The sequence below is a fragment of the Pelodiscus sinensis genome, chromosome 7, assembly GCF_052426305.1.
Source record: "Pelodiscus sinensis isolate ZL-2025 chromosome 7, ASM5242630v1, whole genome shotgun sequence".
NCBI lineage: Eukaryota > Metazoa > Chordata > Testudines > Trionychidae > Pelodiscus > Pelodiscus sinensis.
In genome coordinates, this window is record NC_143058.1 from 63426683 (window position 1) to 63450971 (window position 24289).

Below are 24289 nucleotides of genomic sequence, written 5' to 3' on the forward strand. Positions count from 1 at the left end.
ACCAGAATTTATCAATGGAATATAGAAGCTGCTATGTTAACTCTGCTACCATGTGCATATGTACGTGTTGCTTCTTAGGGAATCAGAAATACTAATCAGTGAGTTGATGATAGAAATATCTATTTCTTGATCTACTGTTTAGCTTGATAACTTTAGATTTTCATTTATTTCAACGGAGAGAGAAAAGGAAAGAATTCCAAGACTTCCTTCGTTCTCCAGTCCTTACTCCATAACACATTGTGTATTCCAGTGACGGTGCCAACTCAAGTCATGAGTCCGTTTTAATGGATTCTAGAAATTCTCTGTCCAGGCAGGTTGATGTACATTGGTGCCGTTGCCCATGTGCTAATCTGAATGTTTCCTGGCAGGCTCCTCAGTTGTGGATGGGGGTGTCTCAGGGTCTATTGAAACAAAAGAAGGGACTATGCAGCACTTTAAAGACTAACAAGATGGTTTATTAGGTGATGAGCTTTCATGGACCAGACCCACTTCCTCAGATCAAATTCTGGAAGAGAATTGGCATGACCGTATATACCAAAGGAATACAATGAAAAAAAGTGAACACATTATAAAACTGACAAATCAGATTTAGAACAGAAGCGGGGCGAGGGGGAGGGCTAGTATCTGAGAGAATGATACTAGAGGTGATAATTGGGGAAGCTATCTTTGTAATGGGTAAGGTAGTTAGCATCTTTGTTGAGGCCCATTCGTAAAGTATCAAATTTAAGCATGAATGACAGTTCTGAGGTTTCCCTTTGTAGTCTGGTGTTAAAGTCTCTTTGAAGTAAGATACATGTAGTAAGGTTGTTAAGACTATGCTCAGGTCGGTTGAAATGAAAAGAAACTGGTTTATCTTTGTGAAGGTGTCTGATTTGCAGGCATTAATTTTTTGGCGAAGTATCTGAGAAGTCTGTCCAATATACATAGCAGAAGGACACTGTCGGCACATGATGGCATAAATTATATTTCGGGATGAACAGGAATATGTGTTCTTGATCTTGTAACTGACATGGTTAGGTTCAGTGATGATGTCACCAGAGTAAATATGTGGACAAAGTTGGCAACCGGGTTTGTTGCAAGGGAAAGTTCCAGGGTTGGTATTGGTATATGTCATGTCCTGTGGTGGTTGGTAAGAATCAACCTGAGGTTAAGTGGTTGTCTATAGGAGACTATGGGTCTGTCTCCCAGGGCTTCTCGGAGTGTAGTATCCTATTCCAGCATACATTGTAGGTTATTGATAATGTGTTGGAGGGGTTTAAGTTGGGGGCTATAGGTGATGACAAGTGGTGTTCTATTGTTGGTTTTCTTGGGCCTGTCTTGAAGTAGATGGTTTCTGAGTATTCGTCTGGCTCTTTTCAATTTGTTTTTTTTATTACCCTTGGTGGGTAATTGAGATTTACAAATGCTTGGTAGAGATCCTGAAGTTTCTGGTCTCTGTCAGTGGGATTAGAGCAAATGCGGCTGTACCTTGGCTTGGCTATAGACAATTACTCCTCAATTGGCCATTCAACTTGAATAGTGCATTCAAGCCCAAATGCGTCACTGTTGCTGCTCAGAATCAAACTTACTGAAATACAAGCACGTAGACAATACTCATGACTTCAAACACAAAAATGATACGTGCATACAAATAGCTTAACCATAACCAGCAGAACATAAGCTCTTCCTAGGTATTTTATTTGGCATAGTTTATACAAGATTTGTTGTGAATATATAACAGTGGTTGCAACAGTGATATACATGATCATATTTTAATCCGATAATGTGACACCTGGGGCATTAAAAACCATGATTTTACCTGCTTATTGCATATACCATGCCATTCTTGCTTCCAAGGGATGGTGGAAGGCTTCAAATATCAAATAAATATCTTAATGCTTAGGACACATATCCCGTTTGGGGCTTTCCCATCACTGAAGTGACATTTATTTTTCGGACAGTGAGCTTTGCTGTGCATATGTTTTGGTAGCTATGCATTTTTGTGCAAAGCATTCTAAACTGACTTAATACAACTAGCAAATGATTTTGGTTTGAGGGGAATGTTGGTCTGCTCTTTAAAAATGGCCTATGATTTTACGGCAAGCTAAAATCTATAATTTTACTGCAAGCCAGTGGAATGACATGAAAGAAGGTTTTTTGCTTGTTTTTGGCTGCCTATAATCTCTCTTCCTCAACTGTGAGGCTTACATGCAATAAGTTATTCCCAAAAAATAAACAAAACTTTCCCATTTGTAGGTGCTATGAACCTTGTATGTAGAGCTCTAATCTCTCAAAGACGTTCGTCCTCAGATACACCCTGTCTTAAAAAGAGTTGATCTCACAGCTTGTTGCTTAAGCATCTATCCAGGGAGTATGAAGAGAAGTTGAACTTCATGATAAACATCTCCAAATTTCACGAAGTGTGGTACAAGGAGGGATTGAAGGCGATGTCTTGGAACAGAGTAAACGATACCTTGAAAACAGTGACATGTTGTTGTTCTTTGTGTTTAAAAGTTTGTTTAAGCTGAGCACTTCTGTCTATTCAGACCTTTTTTTTTTCACATGCAAAATGAAGCCAGCGCTAATGGTAATCTCTTTTCTTTTCAACAGAGGTTGCAGAACTTGAAGCTAATTTACCTTGTAAGTATGGTGTTCAATTTTATGCATTTCAAGGCGAAGGATAAATTGCATGGAGACAGCTTGCTTGTTTTCTGATAATTTTGAACAATGATATTTACATTATTTTGTGCAGATGGCAATGCATATTCATCCTTTTTAAGCATTCAGTGGGTTGGCAATATATGTATTTCTTCTAGGGGCTATCTGTTACTAACTTCCCTTCAAAACAGTAACAACTATTTTTTTTTTAAATCTACACTGCTATAGATTTGGGGAAACTTAATTTCCTTCTCCAATAATAATCTCAGGGATTAAAGGGGTTTCTGTTCTCTGAGTGGGGATATCTGCTGGTACCTTCTCCCTTTTCTCTCTCTAATTTGCAAGTGAAGTGGGATACTTAATTAAAGGATAAAGGAGAGTTAGAGTTAACTCTTTCTGTAAAACAGATTAAGTAGTAGTTCATCATCATTTTCAGGCTGCTGTCACTTGACACAATCACTAGATTAGAATATTGGGGATACTACTTTAAAAATAACTCCTGAGAGATGAGATCTGCACTTTTTGTTCTTAAAGGAGCAAGGAATGTTAGGTAGATTTGTTTAGTTTTGATGTGCAATTTATTTTGTGCTAAAATATTTAAATGTGTGCAGGGGTGGGAGGATGTGTTAAAATATGCTGTGAGAAACTATTATCCATACCCACATTTCACAATTATGATGATAATCGGTTGGTTATTTGCTCTGGATAAAGATTTCACGTGCCACCCTTTGGTGAATTATTATGCTGATATCTAACCGAAGGGATCCTTGTAGAATCACAGCCAACTGGCAGCAAGGGGTCCCTGGGTAACAGACGTATTCTATTTAGTACAACACAGCTGTTGTTGCACTTTGTGGATGTGAATAGTATTTTTAGTTAATGTGTTGTGGAATGCAGTACAGAATAGTGTACCATAGGCTGTCATGGAAGTTACTGTCCCACTTAGAAACCCTGATGTTCAAAAATAGTAACTCCTGACTTTCAGTGCCACAAAAGACGTGGTCCGTCACATTAGGACTGTCCTTGTTATAATAGTATCTTATGCCAATCAGCTCCTGAGTGATTTCCAGTACACGGCAATCTTGGAGTCTGTTTTTCTGTATGGATACAAGTGGTGTGGCAAAGGGAGGTTTTTAGAAAGTAGTACATTAAATTAAAACATAAAGATTTGCAGAGTGAATCAACTGTCTCTGGTTTGTGAAGGAAATAACTTGGGACACAGACCTCTGAGGAATGTAGTTCTTCCTTTTAAAATGTGAAACTTTCTATAGAAGGGGAAAAACCGAATTTTGCTTTTTTCGAGGTAACAGACGTCATCTGGCCTGTTCTGGTGTTTAGAGTTTCCCAGAATTGTACTTCACTCTAAAGCAGGGGTCTCAAACTCCCAGCCCATGGGCCGGAGCATATTTGCAATCTGACCCGGTGGCCCACGGATGGCGTGTCTAAACCATTCCTTAAGCCCCGCCCCTTCCTACAGGAGCTGCCAGGAAGTGGAGTGAGTGCACCTGCCGAGTGCGCTTCGCTTCCATGTGGCTCCCATCAGTGCTGGAGGACAGGGGGCAACTACTGCTGTTTCCCCACACCAGGCCCCCCAATAATCTCCAAGGCTGGGCCCCTCAGGGGGCAGGATGTCATAGGGGGAAAAGAGCAGGGCCGTGGTAGGAAGGGATGGGACATGGGGTCAGGTTTGGACACCACCTGCTCTCCCTGGCCAGATTGCGAATATTCTCCAGCACTAGATGGCCTATGGGCCAGGAGTTTGAGATCCCTGCTGTACAGTCTGTCTTACTTCTGTATAAATCTGTGTTTAGCATTTGCATCAATTTATGGCAGAGATTTCTCCCTGTTTGTTTGGGAAATCTTTTTCCTCTCCACAAGTGTTAAGGTTTTTTTTCCCCCCTTCAAGTGCTCTTTTACGTGAAGAGGAATATTTGCAGTTACTCTATCAAGACTGTGAAAATTACAAGTTAGTATTGGTCATTGTACTTCAGGTCATTAATATGATCATGGTCCGGGGTTTGGTGGAAAAGTTATCCAGCCAAAAGTTTATATGTGTATAACCTGCTCAGTCTATTCTGGTCCTTTTTTGGAGCATGAGACACATGGGACTGCCAGAGGCTCATTATCGGACTGGGGAAGTCCACCGGTCCATTTCAGCACGGCAATTCCATTTGAGGTTCCTTTAAGGAGACTGGATTTGAGGACAGAAAACTTTAAAGTGGAGTTGCTGCCTCTAGAACTTTGAGGGAAATGCTAGTGGTTCTGTATGTCCCACCTTTCTAGACTTGGATTATCTGTCAATGGCAACTATAATAGGACCTAATTAGCGTTACAAATACCCCATGGCCTACTTTCTTGTTGTGGTACATTTTTCCTTCTTTGTAACTGCAGATCGTAACAGTATGGAGGGTGATTTGATGACATGACTTCCATTGAACCCAAACTATATAGGGAGGGGCATGAGAGTGTTTGAGAGAGCCCCAGCTAATGAGCTCACTGGAATAAAAGCAGTACTCGCTGAATGAAGTCAGAGATTGGACATTTGGGCTCCCCAAAATGGAAAGAGATGATTTTCATGACTTTTTCCCCCCTTTGCAGGTACGTGTAAAGTGAATTTTCCAGATCCAAACAAGCTCCATTACTTTCAGCTAACTGTAAACCCAGGTAAATTTTTTAAATGAAACACTGGAATGGATTAGTATTAACACATGCTAACAAAGTTGTTCATGAGTGTGGACTGCTTAGGTTTTATGGACAATATACAATTAAAGAAAGACAACAGATATTAGGCACTGATTTTATGTTGGGGCATATGGGAAAGTTTAAATATTGATGTTTGAAAAATGGAATCTTAAGATATAAAGATTATTAAAGTCTAGAAAGAACAGAAAGATGTTGAGGCGACATTTGCTACTTGTAATAGGCTGAAGCAAATTGCATTTGGCTCAGCTTCAGCCTTTAAGGAGTTTAATTGCAGAACTAGACACTTGAAACTATTTTGCAGAAATAATTTTGTGTATCTGTCAGACTGCTTGTTTTATAAGAATCTCTTTACTGAAGACTTTTTGGGGCAGTTAATGGAGAGATGACAAAATAGATGAGAAATTGAAAAAGTATTTCAGGAGTACTTTACAGATCTATTTGTTTCAGAAAAGGGTGCTCTGCGTCTGTCTGTTTGTCTGAGTCTCATTATTCAAGAACTCTTGCTAAATGGGAAGAGCTAGGACCACCAAATTTTAGTAGGCAGCTTCCTTTTATCATAACTTAAAGCAAGGTCAGGGTTTGGCAGTGCTAGGACAATGGGATGTGCCTGGAATGGGATTGTTTCTCATCAAGTGGAAAGTGGGGGGCTGTGATAGCAGAGACAGTTGTACTCCGGAATGACCACATGGGGGCAGCAAGCAAGCATGCCCCCGCTATCCTGACAGCCCTGCAGAGCTGTGGAGCAGCTGGTGGCCAAGCACTGAGGCCCCCACCGCCCTGGCTGGCCTAGAGGACCAACGTGCCTTGCTACCACAGGCTGGCCCTGGGGAGCAATGCCGATGGCCAGACAGTGTGATTGATCCCTGCTGCCCCGGGCCGGGCCCTGCCCAGCCTTGAGGAGCAGCTGGACAGTGGCAACCCCTGCCACCCTGGACCGGCCCCGGGGAGCAGCATCGAGCTGCCCCCTGCCCTGACTCCTTCACCCCTCCCTCTCTTCCCTGACCACCCCATCCCCTGCCTCAACTTCTGCACCACCCCTATTCTCTGCACTGAGACCCCCACCACTGCACCTGTGTCCCCACCCTTCTGCTCTGACTCTTGCACCCCACCTCCTCAGCCCCCTTCCCTGAAGGACCTGAGCAAAGCCAAGCAAATCTTCTAGTAGCAAATATTAATAAGTGTGGTGTCAGGAGAGCTCATTCTTTTCCCAACAAATATGCAGCACAGCATTTGCCAGCACACTATGAAATAGATCAGTAATAAAAACGCAACTACAACTTTCACAGTGAAAAATGTATTTTTGAAATGAGCTGAGTTTTACTTACCGATTTGCAGAATTCATCATTTCCTGATGAGTTTCACAGTGAGGTTCTGCTGGATAAAAATTAAAGCCACTATATTTGAACATGAAACACAGACTGGGGCCTATCCCCACGTAGCTTTTCGGAAAGCTGGGCCGAATATTACCTGATTAAGAGCCTGATCAAATTCCCACAGAACTTGGTCGTGACCAGTGTTCCCTCTGCTCTTTTCCACCCATGTGTAGATTTCTTCCATCCATGTGCAGAATAAATTGTTTATGAACACTAAGGCATGCTAATGGGGAGCAACAAAAAACCTAGATGTGGACGCCCTGTTAATCAAATTCTGGGAGGCATCTGAATCTTTTCTGAGCGGGTGCACAAGTACACAGTTTACCAGGAACATTGGTCCTGACTTGGAGATTTTATGAAACTGTCTAACATTTAGCTGGAAAGCATAGAGTTGTGAGGTTCAGGTGGTAAAGTAGTGTGTGTTGTGATACCAACTTCTTTCTGTGAGTTGAGACTTTTTTCGTAGTTTTTAATTGCGCTGAGCTTTTAAGAGCTGTCTCTAATTTTGTGCCAGTCTCTGTTGCCAGTAAAGAACATGCTGATCAGCACAGGAAACTTGTCTTATCAATGGAAAGCACAGTTTAAACGTATGGTGCTGTGAGAAATGTTCTGAATAGTAGTAACACTTCTAATGTGGTGTTGGTACCAAGAGTTAAACCAGGCAGACGCTAGATGTCACTGTTGTTACTCATTAGTAAAGAAAAAAGAACATAGTTGGCAGTAGAAAAAATAACATTGTTGGCAGTAGAAATGTTGGCTCTTTTAGTTAAATGGACTGCTCATGCAATTTGTGTTTTCTTGGACTTGAAAATTTAGTAAGACTGCCCCACTGAGTATACTAGAACTGTTAGCAAAGATTGAATGTATTAAACATAACAAAATTTTCACATTAGTAGCTGGTTGTGAGTAGAGGGTATGCTCATTGGATACATGTGAAGGTCATCAGATCTGTTGATCTGTGCTAACTATTGCCCATTCACTTATCGGGTGTCTTTTTATAATACTGTGGAAAATGTTAGTTGACTTTCTATAGGGTCAACAGGATCTAAGTTAACAATATGGTAATTGAAACAAAGATCAGAGGGGTAGCCATGTAAGTCTGGATCTGCAAAAGCGACAGAGTCCTATGACACCTTCTAGACTTAGGGTATGTCTACACTACCACCCTAGTTCGAACTAGGGTGGTTAATGTAGGCATACGAACTTGCAAATGAAGCCTGGGATTTGAATTTCCCGGGCTTCATTTGCATGTTGCCGGGTGCCGCCATTTTTAAATGTCTGCTAGTGCGGACTCTGTGCCCGCGGCTATACGCGGCATGAACTAGATAGTTCGGAATAGGCTTCCTATTCCGAACTATCTGTACGCCTTGTGGAACGCCAGTGATTCATCCTTTATTTTTTACTCTAAGTTCTGTGCCTCATTTGAGATATAGTATCCTTGAGCCGTACTGCCCATCATAGTTTGTCCTTGACAAACTCTCTTTCTAACAAAGTTATAGCGGGCAGCAGCTACACATGCCTCCGTAAATAGTCTGTAATGGAGATTGTCTGGTCAGTTATTGACTTTCTAGCAATTAAAAGCATAAATAAGTGCTTATAAATAGGCTCCAAAATCTATACTTAGAATCCACAGTTAGACAGCTGATTATGGGCTTACCTTTCAAAATGTTGAGTATCCAGCAGCTATCTTCCACTTGAACTTTGGGCATCCAGTTTTGAACATTAAGGCCAAACTAGCAGATTGAATTTTTATGTTAGTAAAACAGCACTTCCCCTTGTTGTAACGGAATGATTCAAGTTCATTAATATCTGTTTTGATAGCTTGCTGTCATGAAATTCAGCTGGCTGCTGTCTCCATATAATCAACAAAAATTAGTAACTGTAAGAATAAAGGTTTAATTAGCATGTTAAAGGTTTAATTAGCATTAGCAGCATTGTAGCAAAAAAAATCAGTGGGTGGAAGTTGGGGATGTATTGATTTTATTACGATGGTTGGTATTTTGAAGACTCCTCCTTACCCAAAAAGATGGTGAAAATCTGAAATAATTTGCAGAAAAGGACTGCTAATTCTGTAGCAAGCTGCATAAGTTTAATCAGGGATGTTTTGTTGAAAGACTATTCAGTAATAGTCAGGGTGGATTTGATTTAAATCATTATTTTAAATCACTAGTCAGGAAGACTTGATTTAATTATGGTTTTCTACGTAAAAGTGCATTCTTATTGGTGGTTTATAACCTTAATACATATTTTACACAACTCAGAGAGAGATGTAGATTTCATTTTTAAGAAGGTACACACCAGATATTTTTGAACAATTTTTGATTTGAACATTTTTCAGGTTAGTTTTACAGCAATATCAGAAAATAAATGATTGGTTATTTCATTTAGCAAAGGTAATTGTATCTCCAGTTCAAAAGGCTAATCATTAATGGAGTATTTTCTTGGCATGCTGTATTAGGAGGAGAACATCACTAGACAGATATTTACATTGTTTTATTTTACTAACAGCAATACAGGCAGTCCCCGGGTTACGTACAAGATAGGGACTCTAGGTTTGTTCTTAAGTTGAATCTGTATGTAAGTCGGAACTGGCATCCTGATTTAGCCGCTGCTGAAACTGACCAGCGGCTGACTACAGGAAGCCCGAGGCAGAGTTGCTCTGCCCCGGGCTTCCTGGAATCAGCCGCTGATCAGTTTCAACAGCGGCTGAATCTGGACGCCAGTTCCAACCTACATACAGATTCAACTGAAAAACCCCAGGCGTCCCCAAGTCAGCTGCTGCTGAAACTGATCAGCGGCTGATTCCAGGAAGCCCGGGGCAGAGCAACTCTGCCTCGGGCTTCCTGTAGTCAGCGCTGGTCAGTTTCAGCAGCAGCTGACTTGGGGACGCCTGGGGCAGAGCAGCTGGGGTGCTGCCGGGTTGGTCCAGTAGCGCCCAGAGTGGCGCTGCGGGACCAACCGGCAGCGCCCCAACTGCTCTATCACAGGCGTCTGGAGAAAAGTCTGGACTGCAGGGGGGGGGGGGGGGAGGGAGGCGTACTAGCTGCGCCACCCCCTCCCCTCCCCAGCAGACCAGGGAGACGCGGGCGGGGGACTGAGATGCACCGCGGTCCCGCCGCCCGGGTCCTCCGCGGCTTTGCTCCACGTCTCCCTGGTCTGCTGGAGACCAGCAGACCAGGGAGACGGGGAAGAAAGCCGCGGAGCACGCGGGACAGCCGCGGCGCGTCTGGGTTGTCTGCTGCCCACGTGCTCCGCGGCTTTGCTCCCTGTCTCCCTGGTCTGCTGGAGACCAGCAGATCAGGGAGACGGGGAGCAAAGCCGCGGAGCATGCTGGCAGCGGGACAGCCGCGGCGCGTCTGGGCTGTCTGCTGCCCGCATGCTCCCCGGCTTTGCTCCCCATCTCCCTGGTCTGGGGAGACGGGGAGCAAAGCTGTGGAGCACGCGGGCAGCGGACAGTCCAGACGCACCGCGGCTGTCCCGCTGCCGGCATCCTCAGAGGCTTTGCTTCCCGTCTCCCTGGTCTGCTGGTCTCCAGCAGACCAGGGAGACGGGCAGCAAACCCTGTTCGTAACTGCGGATCCGACATAAGTCAGATCCGCGTAACTCGGGGACCGCCTGTACACTTAAAAAAACAACAAATAGTCTGGTAGCACTTTAAAGACTAACAAAACAATGTTAAGTAGTCTGGATTTTTTTTCCTTCAACAGCCAACATATAATATTTTAACAACAAGCATGTGAATTTTTTAATTTAAGTATTCAAGTTTTTTTAAATTAGGTTTGATTTTGTTAAATTTAACTAAAATAGTTAAATGAAATATTTAAAAAAACAAAACTAAATTTCTCAATTTGAAATTAATTAGTCCAAAGGAAGAAAATAGTCTTTCTACACCAGCAGAAGAAGCTACCGAGTTGACTTGGAGGCTATAAAGTTTTACATTGTTTTGTTTTTGAGAGTGTACAAATTGTGAGTTAGACTGTCACGGTAGAGTTTGCACTATAAGGCTTGTATGAAGTGGATCAAAAAATACTCTTCTTATTTTCACAGTGCAAACATTTAATAAAAAATAATAATATAAAGTGAGCGCTGGACACTTTGTATTCTGTCTTATAATTGAAATCATTATATATTTGAAAATGTGGAAAAACATCCCCAAATATTTACAATAAATTTAAATTGGTATTCTATTATTATTTAACAGTGTGATTAAAACAGTGACTAATGATGATTCCGTAATTATTTGACAGCCCTAATCCGTATTCTTAAAGTGAAAATGATTGATACAGGAGTAGGGGGAGGGGGACTCCTCTCTGTGTTTCGGCTTACACTTTTGCTATTAAGGCCTTCAGCTACAGTTACAGAATGAAAATGGGAGGGAATGAAATGTATGGTAATTGCAAGTATTCTCAAACTTAGGTGGTACAAAATGGATATTTAATACTTTTGCCTGAATGTTGGTCACTTGGCTGCCTGACAGATATATTCCTGTGCCTCATACAGGCTTCATATGGAGCAGTTCCAGGCATTCAGTAAAAAGTATTTTCATACTCTATGGCTGTTTCCCTAATTATTTATTAAAACAAACAGTTCTGATGCTATTACTCTACATGTTTGCTATTTTTAGGGCATAAATAGGATGTTGTGGTAGAAATGTATGTATTTTTATTAACCCAGAATAGTTACCGCACTACAACCTCTCGTATGATCACGGTTGTACTTCTTTAAAGGTGTGTTAGATTAGGGGTTTTCAAACGACAGGTCATGATCCAGGACTGGGTGGTGGAATGTCGGGCACTTGGTCTCATTGCTGCAGGGTGACCAGTGGGGGTGCTAAGTCAGGCTTCCTGCCTGTTCTGTCACTGCACCAGGACCGACTCCCAGGTGGGGTTTTTTTGTGGGGGAGAGGGGAGCACACAGGACTCCGTGCACTGTCCTTGCCCTGAGTACTAGCTTCTCACGCCCATTGGCTGGAACCTGCTTCTGGCCCTTCTGCCCCAACCCTGATCCCCTCCTCCTCCTACAGCCCAGAGTGCTTATCCCGAGCTCCATGCTAGAGCCCCCCACTCTAGTCACCTTATATTGGGTCACAGACATCAACCATGTTCTTCAGCTAGGTTATGAGCAAAAAAGGTTGAAGACCACTGCTTTAGATGAAGAAGTATATTCCTTTCCTATGTGGCTATAAGCTAGGGGTGGGCAATGCTTTTTAATGGGGGTCACTCCAAGAATTTGGAAAGTGTTGGAAGAGTGCAGCCCTCGATATTAATGGAGGAGGTGCGGGGGTGTAGGATGGAGGGGGGTGCAGAAGGGAGCTTGGGGTAAGGGAAGGAGTTTGGGTGAAGGAGGCAGTTGTGACCTGGGGCACTGGACCAGGGTGCAGGGTGTTGGGTTGTGACCTAGGGCAGGGAATTGGAATACAAGAGGGAGTGCAGGGATTTTGGTTGAGCTAGGGCAGAAGGGGACTGTGATCTGGGGCAGGGGATTGGGGTGCCGGATCTGGGAGGAGATATGGTTGCAGGAGGGGGGCAGAGGATTTGGGTATGTGGAGTGGGGCGGAGGGAGGGACTGGGATGCCAGAGGTAGGCTGTGTCTGGAGACTTGCCAGCCAGCAGCCCATTCCTGACTGAATCAGCCTCCCTGCCTGCTCCGCCCCCGCACAGGCTGCAGCCATGTGTTCTGGAACCCCTTGTTCTTCGTGGCTGCTTGTTATTGACGAACAATGGGCCAATGGGATTGTGCCAATGGGATTGTGCTGGGGGCGGGAACAGCTCCTAAAGTGCCCCCCTCCCCCTCCGCACTCACAGTTTTTAAAGAAAAAATGCCCCACAGCCGTGGTTCTGAGCAGCATGCGGGTGGGGCGAGACAAGTGGGGAGCCTGCCTGGGGCTCCCTGTAGCATCCGTGGGCCGGATCTGGTGGCATGCTGGGCCTGATGCAGCCTGTGGGCCATATTTTGTCCAGGCCTGGTACAAGCTATACCTTTCTAAGGATCTGTATAACTGAATCTACAGTAGGGAGATTCTACTGCTCTAACAATATCAGTATAGTAGTTATTGGCAAGTGCTCAAAGTGTGTCTTGCTGACAGATTTGAATAGTGAGATAGTACTTGCCTTCTCTATCAGCTCAGGGAAGGGTGCTCTAAACAGAGATGATGGTGTGGAAGAAAGGATGAAAGCAAGAAAAGTTAGATATGTAAGGCTGACAGGAATGCCTCAACTCATGAAAAGCGGGACTGCTAAGAAATTTTCAAATGTCACTTTAGTAAAACGACATTTAAAAAAAAATATGGTGTAAGCATAATAGCAGTGTTTTAAACGATGATGTGATTATCGTTATCTGTGCAATGATTATTGAGCCTTATCTTCATGTTCATATAACATTTATTTTCTTTATTTTTTATTTCTTAAATAGATGAGGGTTATTACCAAGGAGGAAAATTTCAGTTTGAAATTGAAGTTCCTGATGCCTATAACATGGTGGTGAGTATCTGTCATTTTTCTCACTGGAGACAAGGTGGATGAAGCAATCGCTTTTATTGAACCATCTTCAAGTTCTCCCAGATCTTAAACCAGAGCTTGGCTTTCTGTTGTCATTTGCATTTTCTTCACATAATGGCATTTCAGATAGAACTCCGTGTTTTGCTGTGTTGTAGAGAAGAATCTTCCATATGTAGTGATGTCACCAGTTTTATACTCTTGTGGCTAAGGTTTCATGGAAATGTTCCTTTGAGAGGGTACGTCTACACAGCAACATTATTTTGAAAAAAAATGAGTGTTATTTAGTGCTCTGTTTCTAAATAAGTGCTGTATAGATGCTCCCAATTTTGAAAAAAGGCTACGTAGCTCAAGTTGTGTAGCTTATTTCAAGTTAAGCTCTGCTGAGTAGATGTGCACCCAAAATGAAAAGATCTGCTCTGTAGACTGTTTGTTTGCAGCAGGCTGGGACATCCTGCTCAGGCGTACAGACTAGAAGTAACACCAGGCACGTGTGCAAGTTTCCCTGCACACCATGAGAATTTCTTCTGTTACTCCTGAATGTTGTATCCATGAGGTGCCTCTTCTGGTAGAGGAAAAGTCACTTCCAGATAGATGCACAGTGTGCCAGTCTTTCTCCTGTAGGACACACACGTTTGCCCTAAGCAACACCTGTGAGAGCAGTCCATGTGTCACAAGGAAAACAAGCACCCTCCTCAAACAGCTGTCATACTCCAGGAGCCCACCCCGAGAAGACCGCATCCAGCAGAGTGCTGGGAATGCATTTCAGCAGCCAAAGTGCCGATAGTCATGACCACGGCAAGCTCAGCACAAACAGCTTTCGTGGCAGCAACCACAGTACGGGTACCAATGGTTCTGGAGCCTTTGGCCCTGATACCCAAGACTGGTGCACAAGCTGAGCCAATGGAGACCACAAACAGGGTATGTCTACACGGCAAAGTTATTTTGAAATAACTTTCCTAGCGCCTACACAGCCAAATCGCTATTTCGAATAAATTCGAAAATAGCAGAGCGCTTATTTCAAATTTGATAAACCTCATTCCACAAGGAATAACGCCAAATTCAAAACAGCTATTTTGAAATAAGTGCTTTGTAGACACTTATATCAGAATTGGGGGCCTCCAGCCCTTCCCAGGGTGTCCTGGTGGCCACTCCAGCCTCAGCCAAGAACATTCGTCGCCCTCTCCTTCTTCCCTGCAGCCCTTAAAGGGGTTGACTCTGGCCACAGTGCCTGTGCCAGCTCCAAGCCTGTCAGCCCAGAGCCAGCAGTCACTGCCCCTGACCCATGGCCCAAAACATGAGGCAGCAAGCCACTGGCAGCCAGCCCTCCACCACTCCCCAGGAGCAGTCTGCCAGCTCCCAGCAGCCTGCCAGGGCCTGGAGAAGGTGGGTGCCTTCCTGGTCCAGGGTGGAGATCATGGACCTTATTCAGGTTTGGGTGGGATGTCGACATCCATGATCTCCGTACTAGATGGAGGAACGTGGCCGTCTATGGCAGGATAGCTGCCAGCCTGGCCACCAAAGGCCACATGCGGACCCAGAAGCAGGTTTGCGTGACAATCAGTTTGGTCCGGTGAGACCCCCCAACCCTGAGCCCTGAGCTTCCCCACCCTCTTCTTCCCCTTGTTTCCCCCTTCCAGCTCCCTTCTCCCAGGTTTCCCTCTCCCCTCTCCTGTCCTCTCTTCTCCCCTCTCCTGCCTCCTTTCCCCAGCCTGACCATCCCCCCCTCCGCATCTGCCCCCCCCCCCCAGTTTTGTTAAATAAAGAGAGTTTGTGATCATGAAAATACATGTATTTTATTTGACATCAGGAAGTGGGAGGGGGGGGGGGTTAGGGAAGGGTAAGTGGAAGGACGTGAGGGAGGAATGAGGCACAAGCCCCCAGTGGGGCAGACCAAGGAGGCTCTTAGTGCTCCTCAGGGTGGAAGCTCTCTCGCAGGGCCTACTAGATACTGACAGCCCCCTGATGGACCTCCCAGATGGCAGCCTGCAGAAAGTGCAACCAGGCTTGCAGCAATGCATCCAAGAGAATCACCAGCGTGCCCAGTGGCAGCTCTGGCTCCATGTTGCAAAGTGGTGTGGTGTCCCGAGTGAGGGCAACCAGAGCATGGAGACACACAATGCTTTGCTGTCTCTCATTGAGGTAGGCAAGCAAGCAGGGAAACCTGAAAACTGGCTTTCTGAGGGGGGTTCCTTTAAGCACAGACCTCAGATAGCCTAAGGCTGCAGCCCCACACAGTAAGTCCTGACCTGGTGCCCTGTCAGACCTGGTTCCGGCCAGCCTTAAATGCGATTCAGAGTCCACTCTGTGTGGACGTGCTATTTCGAAATAGCAAAATGCTATTTCGAAATGCATTTTGTGTGTAGATGCGTTCTTTCGAAATAACTGCAGTGTAGACATACCCACAGAGAGTTAGCCATCGAGTGGGCTTGTCCTGTAAGGAGGAGCCTAACCTGCCATTCCTCCAAAGAAATCTCCTCTGTTGGGTTGAGGACAGGAGTTGCAAGCCAGAAGCTAGTGCGATGCAAAAGAAGGAGCTGGTCCAAACGTGAGCACTGGTTCTGGTAGCTGAAGCCAGTTGCAGCTCTGAGATGTGGCATGGAGGAATTGATACCACTGGAATCTCCACATCAAGGCCACGTGAGGCCATCGCATTCCATGGCACCACTGTTTGAGATGGGATATCCCTTGTCCCCTCTGCTAAGCCATTCATTTCACCGGCACCAGATAGGGAGTCTCTGACAATTGGTATCAAGGTCCATGAGATATAAATTACAATGAGCTGGTCAACTGCAGCCAGTCCACTATTGCCGCTTTTTTGCCTGCGGTAGCCTAAAGCTCCTCTTCCTGAGGTGACCCTGGTTGCTAGTCAGCTCCAGCGAGGCCCACGCTGACACGTACTCGAAGAACAAACTGTTATTTACCTACAGGGACTGTGTTTCTTGGAGATGTTGTCACTGTGGCTCTGACGACCAGCCCCTCTTTTACAGTCCTCCCGTATGGTATGAATTGCGGGGGAGGGCAGCAGATGCTCTGTTCTTCACGACTTTGTACGGGGGTGTATGTAGGGCTCCAGGGCGCTCTGATCTCACAATGTGAGATGTATGTGCACCTGCCGGCGGAGCCACACTGACGAACACATCTCAAAGAACCACGCTTGATGTAGGGCAAGTAACCTTTGAATTATACAGCCTAGCAACTGAGGATAGGTCTACACTGCATTCCTCTTTCGAGAGAGGAATGCAAATGCAGACAAACAAAATTGCAAATGAAGCACGGATTTAAATTCTCCGGGCTTCATTTGCATAATCACATCCGGCCGCTATTTTGAAATACCCTATTTCGAAAAAAATGCTGTGTAGACGCGGTTTAGAGAAAAAAACCCTTCTTTTGAAATAACCCTTACTCCTTAGGTTTAAGGGTTATTTCAAAAGAAGGTTTTTTTCTCAAAATAAACCGCGTCTACACAGTATTTCTTTATTCAAAATAGGGTAGTTCGAAATAGCGGCCGGATGCGATTATGCAAATGAAATACGGGAAATTCAATTCCACGGTTCATTTGCAATTTCGTTTGTCTGCATTTGTATTCCTCTCTCAAAAAAGGAATGCAGTGTAGACATACCGTGAAAGAATGCTGTCTATCATTCCTTTTAGAACTCAAGTTTGCGCGTGGCTATGTTTTCCCTTTTCATACGCAAGTGCTTTGTACTGCTGAGTTCTAAATTTGACATTCAGTTCCATAGTCGTGGATCATACAAGAACTTTTCTGTTATGTTAATTCAGTGCTGCAAAACCATCATCTGTGTGTCTAATTCCTGTTGTGCCTTGCATCATCATTTTTATTTTGGGGAAACTACAGGTGAGTATAAGTGGAAAGAAGAAAAATCAAATCTGTTAAATCAATTTTTCTGTAGTAAAAATGTGATTTACTGGAATGTTATGGACATAGTGTTCTAAGGCCAGACAAAATGTCTAAAATAAAGACTTATTGATTAAAAATCTTTTCCATGTGATATCTGATCAGTATCTTGTAGACAAGTTTGTGGAGCGTAGCAATGTAGACTTCACATGTTTTATATACACTGCGTTGTCACACTGCTTTGGCTTCCTTGGCTGTGATCATTAATCTTTAGCTGTTGCTATCTAATGACAAAATTATTATATAGTCTGAAATTTTATATCCAGTCCTTGTCAGTAATGTTGGCATAACTTTGAAGAGAGCGAAGAGATGTTTAGAGTCAGTTCAGCTAGTTCAAAAACAATAAAGAAAACTGTCAGGAAAAAAAATGTGGCTCAAAAATCAGGTTTTGTAAACACTTATTTTTGAAAAAATCTAAGACCAAGCTAATCGATACAGTTTTTAAAAAAACACTTTTCTGCATGTTTTGCAATCCAGGCGTTGTAACATTTGTAAGTTCAAGCCAATGTGACATTGAAATAGACTAAAAACAAGAGTGAAAAGTGGTCTCTTTCTATTATCTGAACAGATAGCTCAGTGGTTTGAGCATTTGCCTGCTAAACCCAGGGTTGTGAGTTCAATCCTTGAGGGGGCCAGTTAAGGATGTGGGGTAAATCTGTCAGGGATGTTACGTGGTCCTACTGTGAGGGCAGGGGACTGGAGTTGACAATCTCTCAAGGTCCCTTCCAGTTCTATGAGATCGGTATATCCCCATATAAAAAAGAATTATATCTATAGTATAGATGCTGGCAGGTAAATGGATTTTTTACATTTTTTAAATGTCTCACTTTTAAGAAAAATACCTGGTCATGGGCATATGCTTAAATTCACTTCAGTCCTGTTGTAGAAGTGAATTTGCAAGTAAGTGTTTGCAAAATCTGAGTCCAAGATTTGTTTGTACGTTTGTACGTTACCTACAAAAACAGGTTTTACAGACTTATGTTCCAATCACAAGTAGGGTTTTGGAGATCTCTTTAGGGAGTCAAAGGAAATATTATTCTTCCTAGGCCTGTATTCGCAAGGCTGGTAAAGAAGAACTGACCCCACTGTTGGCAAACGCAGTGCTTATTTGACGTATCGTGTTCATCAGAATAGGAAATACTGTTCACCTGGTTTCCAGTTTTTCATTATCTCCCCTATTTTCAGGGAAGATTAAAATGGTTCAGAGTGTGAAGCTGATCATGTGTGATCATTTCAACAGGCGGTCTTGGGGGTACAGTGGTGGTTGTGACTTGTGCGGCTAAACTGTCATGTCAGAAAGCAATTCTGCATCGTCAGAGTATTGAAAATGTGCCAGTGTGGCCCTTGGGTTCACGGCTAACGCCCATTGATGAAAAGGGTACCAGTTTGAATTCCTCTTTTGCATGTTAGCACGTGATTTCTGTTGCATTCCCAGATCCGCATCTTTGATTCAGAATACTTTGAAAAGCTGAAATTTGAGAAGCCATTTATTCTGTGCTTCACATTCTTAATAGGCTGAGTCTCAGAGAGCGTGTGGTTATATTATCTGTAGAGACTACCAAATCATAAGAGTAGCTTATATTACATTGAATGGGGGATGTAGAGAAGTGTTTGGAGAAGGTATGTTTGAAAATGTTCTGTGTGGGAATTAATATATTACTCCTAGGGGCATTCTGTGCCAAAAAAATTAGGAATTCTGAGCACACTATTTTAAAATTCTTCAAAGTTTATTTGTCAGAATACACCACCATATGCCGCCAGTTTCACTGACGTTGGTAATTTATTTCAAAACACCTGTTAACATGTCTGTAACAGTACAGACGGACACACAGAAATTCCCCCAGAAGAGTAAAGAAACCTCTGTGATCTACCAGCCCACTTCTCTGTTCCTTCTCCCCCTCTCCAGAACCCAGCTGCCAGACCGCTCCCAGCTAATACACCTGAACAACCACCACGTAGCCCAGCCTGGATATCTGTGCTCCCTACCCCCAAGCCAAGCTGTGACCCCTGAGTGTGTAGCCCAGACACCCTTTCGTTCCCCGAGCCCAGAGATCCAGATGGAGAATCAGACTGATGCTCGGTCTCAGTTTCCTGCATGCCACCCTCTTTCCCTCAAGGCATGCTGAGAACTACAACCGTCAGGAAACCACTACTTCCCCCCCCTCCCCACCCTCACTCCCCACACACACCTCCTCCCCAGTGATGTCTTTTGTGTGCAAGCTGAGCTGAGTTCAGGGGTCCCTGTTGCTGGCCAGCAACACTGCAGCCCATTTCTGTGGGGAAAAGAAATTCAGCAAGCACAATGTTAATTTCTGCAAAATGCTGCATTGTGGAGCGGTACAGAATTCCTCCAGGTGTGGGGACTAGGAAGTTTGGTGAACTACCGTAGCTGTGTGTGTAAGTACGTAAAAGTATTTTTTCTTTATTTCAAAATAAAACACTAAGTACTTAATATTTAACAACAAGCTGTTTGAAGACATACGCAGAAGAGGTATTTGTGATGAGGTGTTCCTTATGCGTTATGGAAATAAGCTTATAATATGGATATTGCATAACTGAAATATGCTTTATGCAAAGTACTTCATGTAACATATCATTGGAAAGGCTATAATCTGCTGAATGTGTATGTCCTTTTGTGTGTGTATTATTCCTGTATTTGAAGTTAGAAATATGAAGTATAAACTTGTGTTACTAATGTAATCATGCTAAGTGAGGGCCATTAGTAATATTTAAGGAACTTAATGGCCCAATATTCAAGACCGTGATCTGTGAATAGATTGTCCTTCTGTTAACCTGGGAGGAGGGACTGTTGGGGTCCTGCCAAGATGGGGCCATGTCACCTGATGCTGAGTTCCATCTTGAATGCTATAGTTTTCCTCAAGAGCAGAGGGCAAGTTTAGACTGAACATAGAATTCCTGCCTTTTGCAAAACCTATTTAAGAGTGAAGAATAAGGTAACCCTGGTGGTCATTTCTCCCTGGCACCCTGCCTAAGATGACTACTAGAAATAAGGCTGAACGGGATTAACTGGGTCCAGACTGGAAGAATACCTAGTCTTTGATGATAGGACAATTTGTTGGGTGAGAGATTACATGTAACTACAGGTTGAACCTCTCTAGTCTGGCATTCTCTCCTATGGCAACATCCATGGTCTGGCATGATTTTAGTTAGTTGGATGTCTACTTATCATGGGGGTGGCCAAGTTTCCCGTGGTCCCATAAAGTTTGTTTATAGTCACCTGTCCTGTTTACAGTCCTGTCCTGGCTCTCAGGGTTCTGTGCTGCTATTTAGCTCTAATTTACCCTCAGTGTTTTCAAAGAGCCCAGTAAATAGTGGAAATGTTGGCAATGCTGCTAGAGACAATATTGACCTCCCATAGATGGGCAAATTCTCTGGTTCGGTGCTAGTTAGGCGCTGGGGATGTGGGACTAGAGAGGTTCAAGCTGTAGTTTCTTTAGTTTATTAAGCTTAATTTGAATGTTCTGTTTTATTTTGCTTAGTAACCTACTTTATTCTGTGTGCTGTCTTTTATGAACACTTAAATCCTACCTTTTATAATACTTTTTAATACACAAATGTGATTTTATTAACCCAGTGTAAGTAAATGTTACCAAGGCAAAGGAGCCTTTGCATATCTCTATACATTGAGGGCAAATGTCATGAGCTTACACTGTGTAGATCTCTATACAGCGTAAGATGGATTTATTTAGCACAATTATCGATAAGGGGAAATCACACTGAAAAGAATCTTTGCTCTTCCTCCTCTTGTCTACAAAGACTAAAAGTGGAATATAGTATTGAATGGGAAAGCAGCAGTGTTGCTATAGCTTTATATCCTGTTCTGCTCCATTTAGACTGCTTCATAAGGTATTTTGACAGTTTGCAGAACTACCAGATTAGCATAAGTACTTGGACTGAGGTTGCCTATATTTAAATTTTAGTTTCTAGGAACTGTACAACTCATAATGGTTTGTTAGTGATTTAACTTATTTGAAAGGCTGGCATTGTAATCTCTGTTTGTTTTGTGTTTTGGCAGCCTCCAAAGGTAAAATGTTTGACTAGAATCTGGCATCCGAACATCACAGAGACGGGTGAAATCTGTTTAAGGTAGTTAACAGCCTTCTTTTATTGTGACTTCAAAGTTTTTGTAGTGCTCATTACCCGTGTACATAATTCTCACTTAGGCACCAGCAGACAGATATGTCTCAGACTTGCATTTGATTCTTAGAAGCAAAAGAACTTCCTTGAAAATATATTAGATCAGGGATGGGGAACCTCCAGCCCTCTGCTTAATTTCATCCTGGCCCATGGCAAGTCTCTGCCCCACACGCTGGAAGCCCTGAACCTTTTCACCTCCCACCCCCTGTGACGTTGTGTGGGTACCTTGCTGATTGCTAGGGTTGGGTTGTGAGTGACCTCCACTGGCTGCTGTCTGCAGCACGGCCCAGCAGGGCAGGGGATGAGTCATTATGCAAGGGGGCTGCAAACCTGTTTGACCAGTGATCTCCGAGGGAGCGGAACAATGGGAAGAAGGGGAGTGGAGCCCTGGCTGGGGGCAGGGCTGGAAGTGAGTGAGTTAGTTTCTGTCTGGGAGCATGGAGGAGACAGCCTAGGCAACGGGCTGGGATTTAGGGGCCCGGTCTCCCCCATCTCAAGGGGGGCTGAGGCATCCTAGGCCTGCCCTGTAACCAGATTACATCTGTGCTGTGCTGTATCCTGGAGAAGCAATAAACACCTCTATTCTACTAGCTGGTGGAGTCTGTTCCTGCTATTACAGGGGTGCAGGAGACGGGAAAACCCCAACGTGCCGTCACACCCTCTCACTAGCTGAAACAGTATCATGTTCAGCTTGTGGTGAACAGGGAGGCTCCAGCCTGCCTTAGCCCCTCTGGGCCACCAAACAAGAGCTGCCTGAGGTAATCCCCCTGTACTCCCTCTTGCAACCCCAACCCAGCCCCTTCCTGCACCTCAATCCTCTGTCCCAGACCTGAGCCTCCTCCAGCACCTGAATTCCATCCCACAGACTGAGCCCCCACATTGACCCAAATTGGACACCTCCCACATTCTAACTCCTTCCTATATCTCATGCCCCAGGCCCCAACCCAGCCCTGAACCGCCTCCCACACCCAAACTGCTTCCCAGAGTTACACCCCCACCCCATTTTCCCAGCCTTCTCCAGCACCCATAACTCCCTCCCAGACTCCTCAATCCCAGCTTCCCCCCCCTGAGAGCCTGCACCCCCCCATCAGAAATCTCATCCCTCATGCACTCCAATTCTCTGCCCTCACCTGGAGCTCTCTTTTGCACCCTGAACTCCTCATTTCTTGCCTGTGCCTCCATGCTCTCCCCATGGGGCTGTATAGAGCTGATTTTTTTCTGGGAATCAATAGCCTCTGCTAGGAAAAAGGTTTCCCACCCGTTTTAGGCCACTGTGGTACCAAACAGAATTGCTGAGCATGTTATCAGTTTGAAACTGAGATGTATTTTTGATTCAGAATAAAAAAAAGATAATAAATGCATCTCAGTCAAATAGGTACGCTGTAGTGTCCAGTACCCTTTTGAATCTACCCTTTCAAAATAGAAGCAATGCCCTCTATGTAGAAAGCAGAGTCTTTTAGAATATCTTCCAAATTCTGTTGAATAACATTGATTTCCTATACAGTTCTGCGTGCTTTTGACGAAGACCTGTCTTTCCAATTGTTTACCTAACTACTATGTTGTAGGATTTAAAGGACTCGGTCTCATTGTGTGCTTGCTATTGAAATCTCTTACAGAAAAGAACAAATAAACTCTGAACTGGCCATGCATGATACATTTCTCCTACAGCATTGCTGTTAGAGAGAGACAGAGATTGAGCCTGAATCAAATTAAAGGAGTTTAGAATTTTCTTATGTCTAGACTCTGAAGAACCCATGTTCTAATTTAGCATATGATGTAACTATTTGCATTTGATCTTACACTTTCACCCTTTCCAGATAAAGCCAAAGGTTATTTTTCCACAGTAGGAAAATAAATAGCTTCTATATTTGTGGTGGTTAAAGTTAATACTGACTCAAATTACCAGGCCCTATTCTTCCTGAAAGTCTTCTACTTGGAAAATTCCATCTATGTCCTCCCTAGCACTACAGTCTTTCCTTCAGTCAGCATCTCCTGCAACCCGCAATTCGATTTCGATCAATGACCCAGCCTGTTTTCACTCTGAAGTACTGGTGAAACTATAGACATGCTTCACCTTCCACCTTTTGTGTTCCCTTTCCATTTCACTTTCTCTTGCTGCTCTTGGCAAAGATTCAGGTGTTTACCAGAGCAACTCCGATTCTGTTATTGTAATTATACTTATATTACCAACCTGATAGCTTGATTTGATAGGATAACAAGCCTTGTGGACAAGGGAGATGGGGAGCAAAGCCTCTGAGGACGCCGGCAGTGGGACAGCCGCGGCGCGTCTGGGCTGTCCCACTGCCTGCGTGCTCCGCGGCTTTGCTCCGCATCTCCCTGGTCTGCTGGTCTCCAGCAGACCAGGGAGACGCGGAGCAAAGCCGCGGAGGACCTGGGCGGCGGGACCGTGGTGCGTCTTGGTCTGCCGCCCGCGTCTCCCTGGTCTGCTGGGGGGGGGGGGGGGCCGCTCAGCTAGTACGCCTCCCCCCCCCCCAGCAGACCAGGCTTTTCTCCGGATGCCTGTGGTAGAGCAGCTGGGGCGCTGCCAGTTGGTCCCGCAACGCCGCTCTGGGCGCTACTGGACCAAGCCGGCAGCACCCCAGCTGCTCTGCCCCAGGCGTCCTGATTCAGCCGCTGCTGGTCAGTTTCAGCAGCGGCTGAATCAGGACGCCTGGGGCAGAGCAGCTGGGGTGCTGCTGGGTTGGATCAGTAGCGCCGAGGAGCGGCGCTACTGGAGCAACCCAGCAGCACCCCAGCTGCTCTGCCCCAGGCGTCCCCAAGTCAGCTGCTGCTGAAACTGACCAGCGCTGACTACAGGAAGCCCGGGGCAGAGCAACTCTTCCCTGGGCTTCCTGGAATCAGCCGCTGATCTGTTTCAGCAGCAGCTGACTTGGGGACGCCTGGGGTTCTTAAGTTGAATCTGTATGTAAGTTGGATCTGGCGTCCAGATTCAGCCTGTTGAAACTGATCAGCGGCTGATTCCAGGAAGCCCGGGGCAGAGCAAC

General features: G+C 44.5%; 1 protein-coding gene across 2 annotated transcripts in view; it reads left to right on the forward strand.

Annotated features, from left to right (window-relative positions):
- The window catches only part of UBE2F (ubiquitin conjugating enzyme E2 F (putative)), an 89360-nt gene that overhangs the window by 15902 nt on the left and 49169 nt on the right, over window positions 1–24289 (forward strand). The window contains exons 3-6 of one of the 2 annotated variants that reach the window (XM_075933968.2): window positions 2590–2619; window positions 5236–5301; window positions 13125–13192; window positions 21163–21233. In XM_075933968.2, coding sequence (XP_075790083.1) covers window positions 2590–2619; window positions 5236–5301; window positions 13125–13192; window positions 21163–21233 — 235 coding nt within the window. The remainder of the gene's footprint in view (window positions 1–2589; window positions 2620–5235; window positions 5302–13124; window positions 13193–21162; window positions 21234–24289) is intronic. The other variant, XM_075933969.2, reaches the window with a different exon arrangement.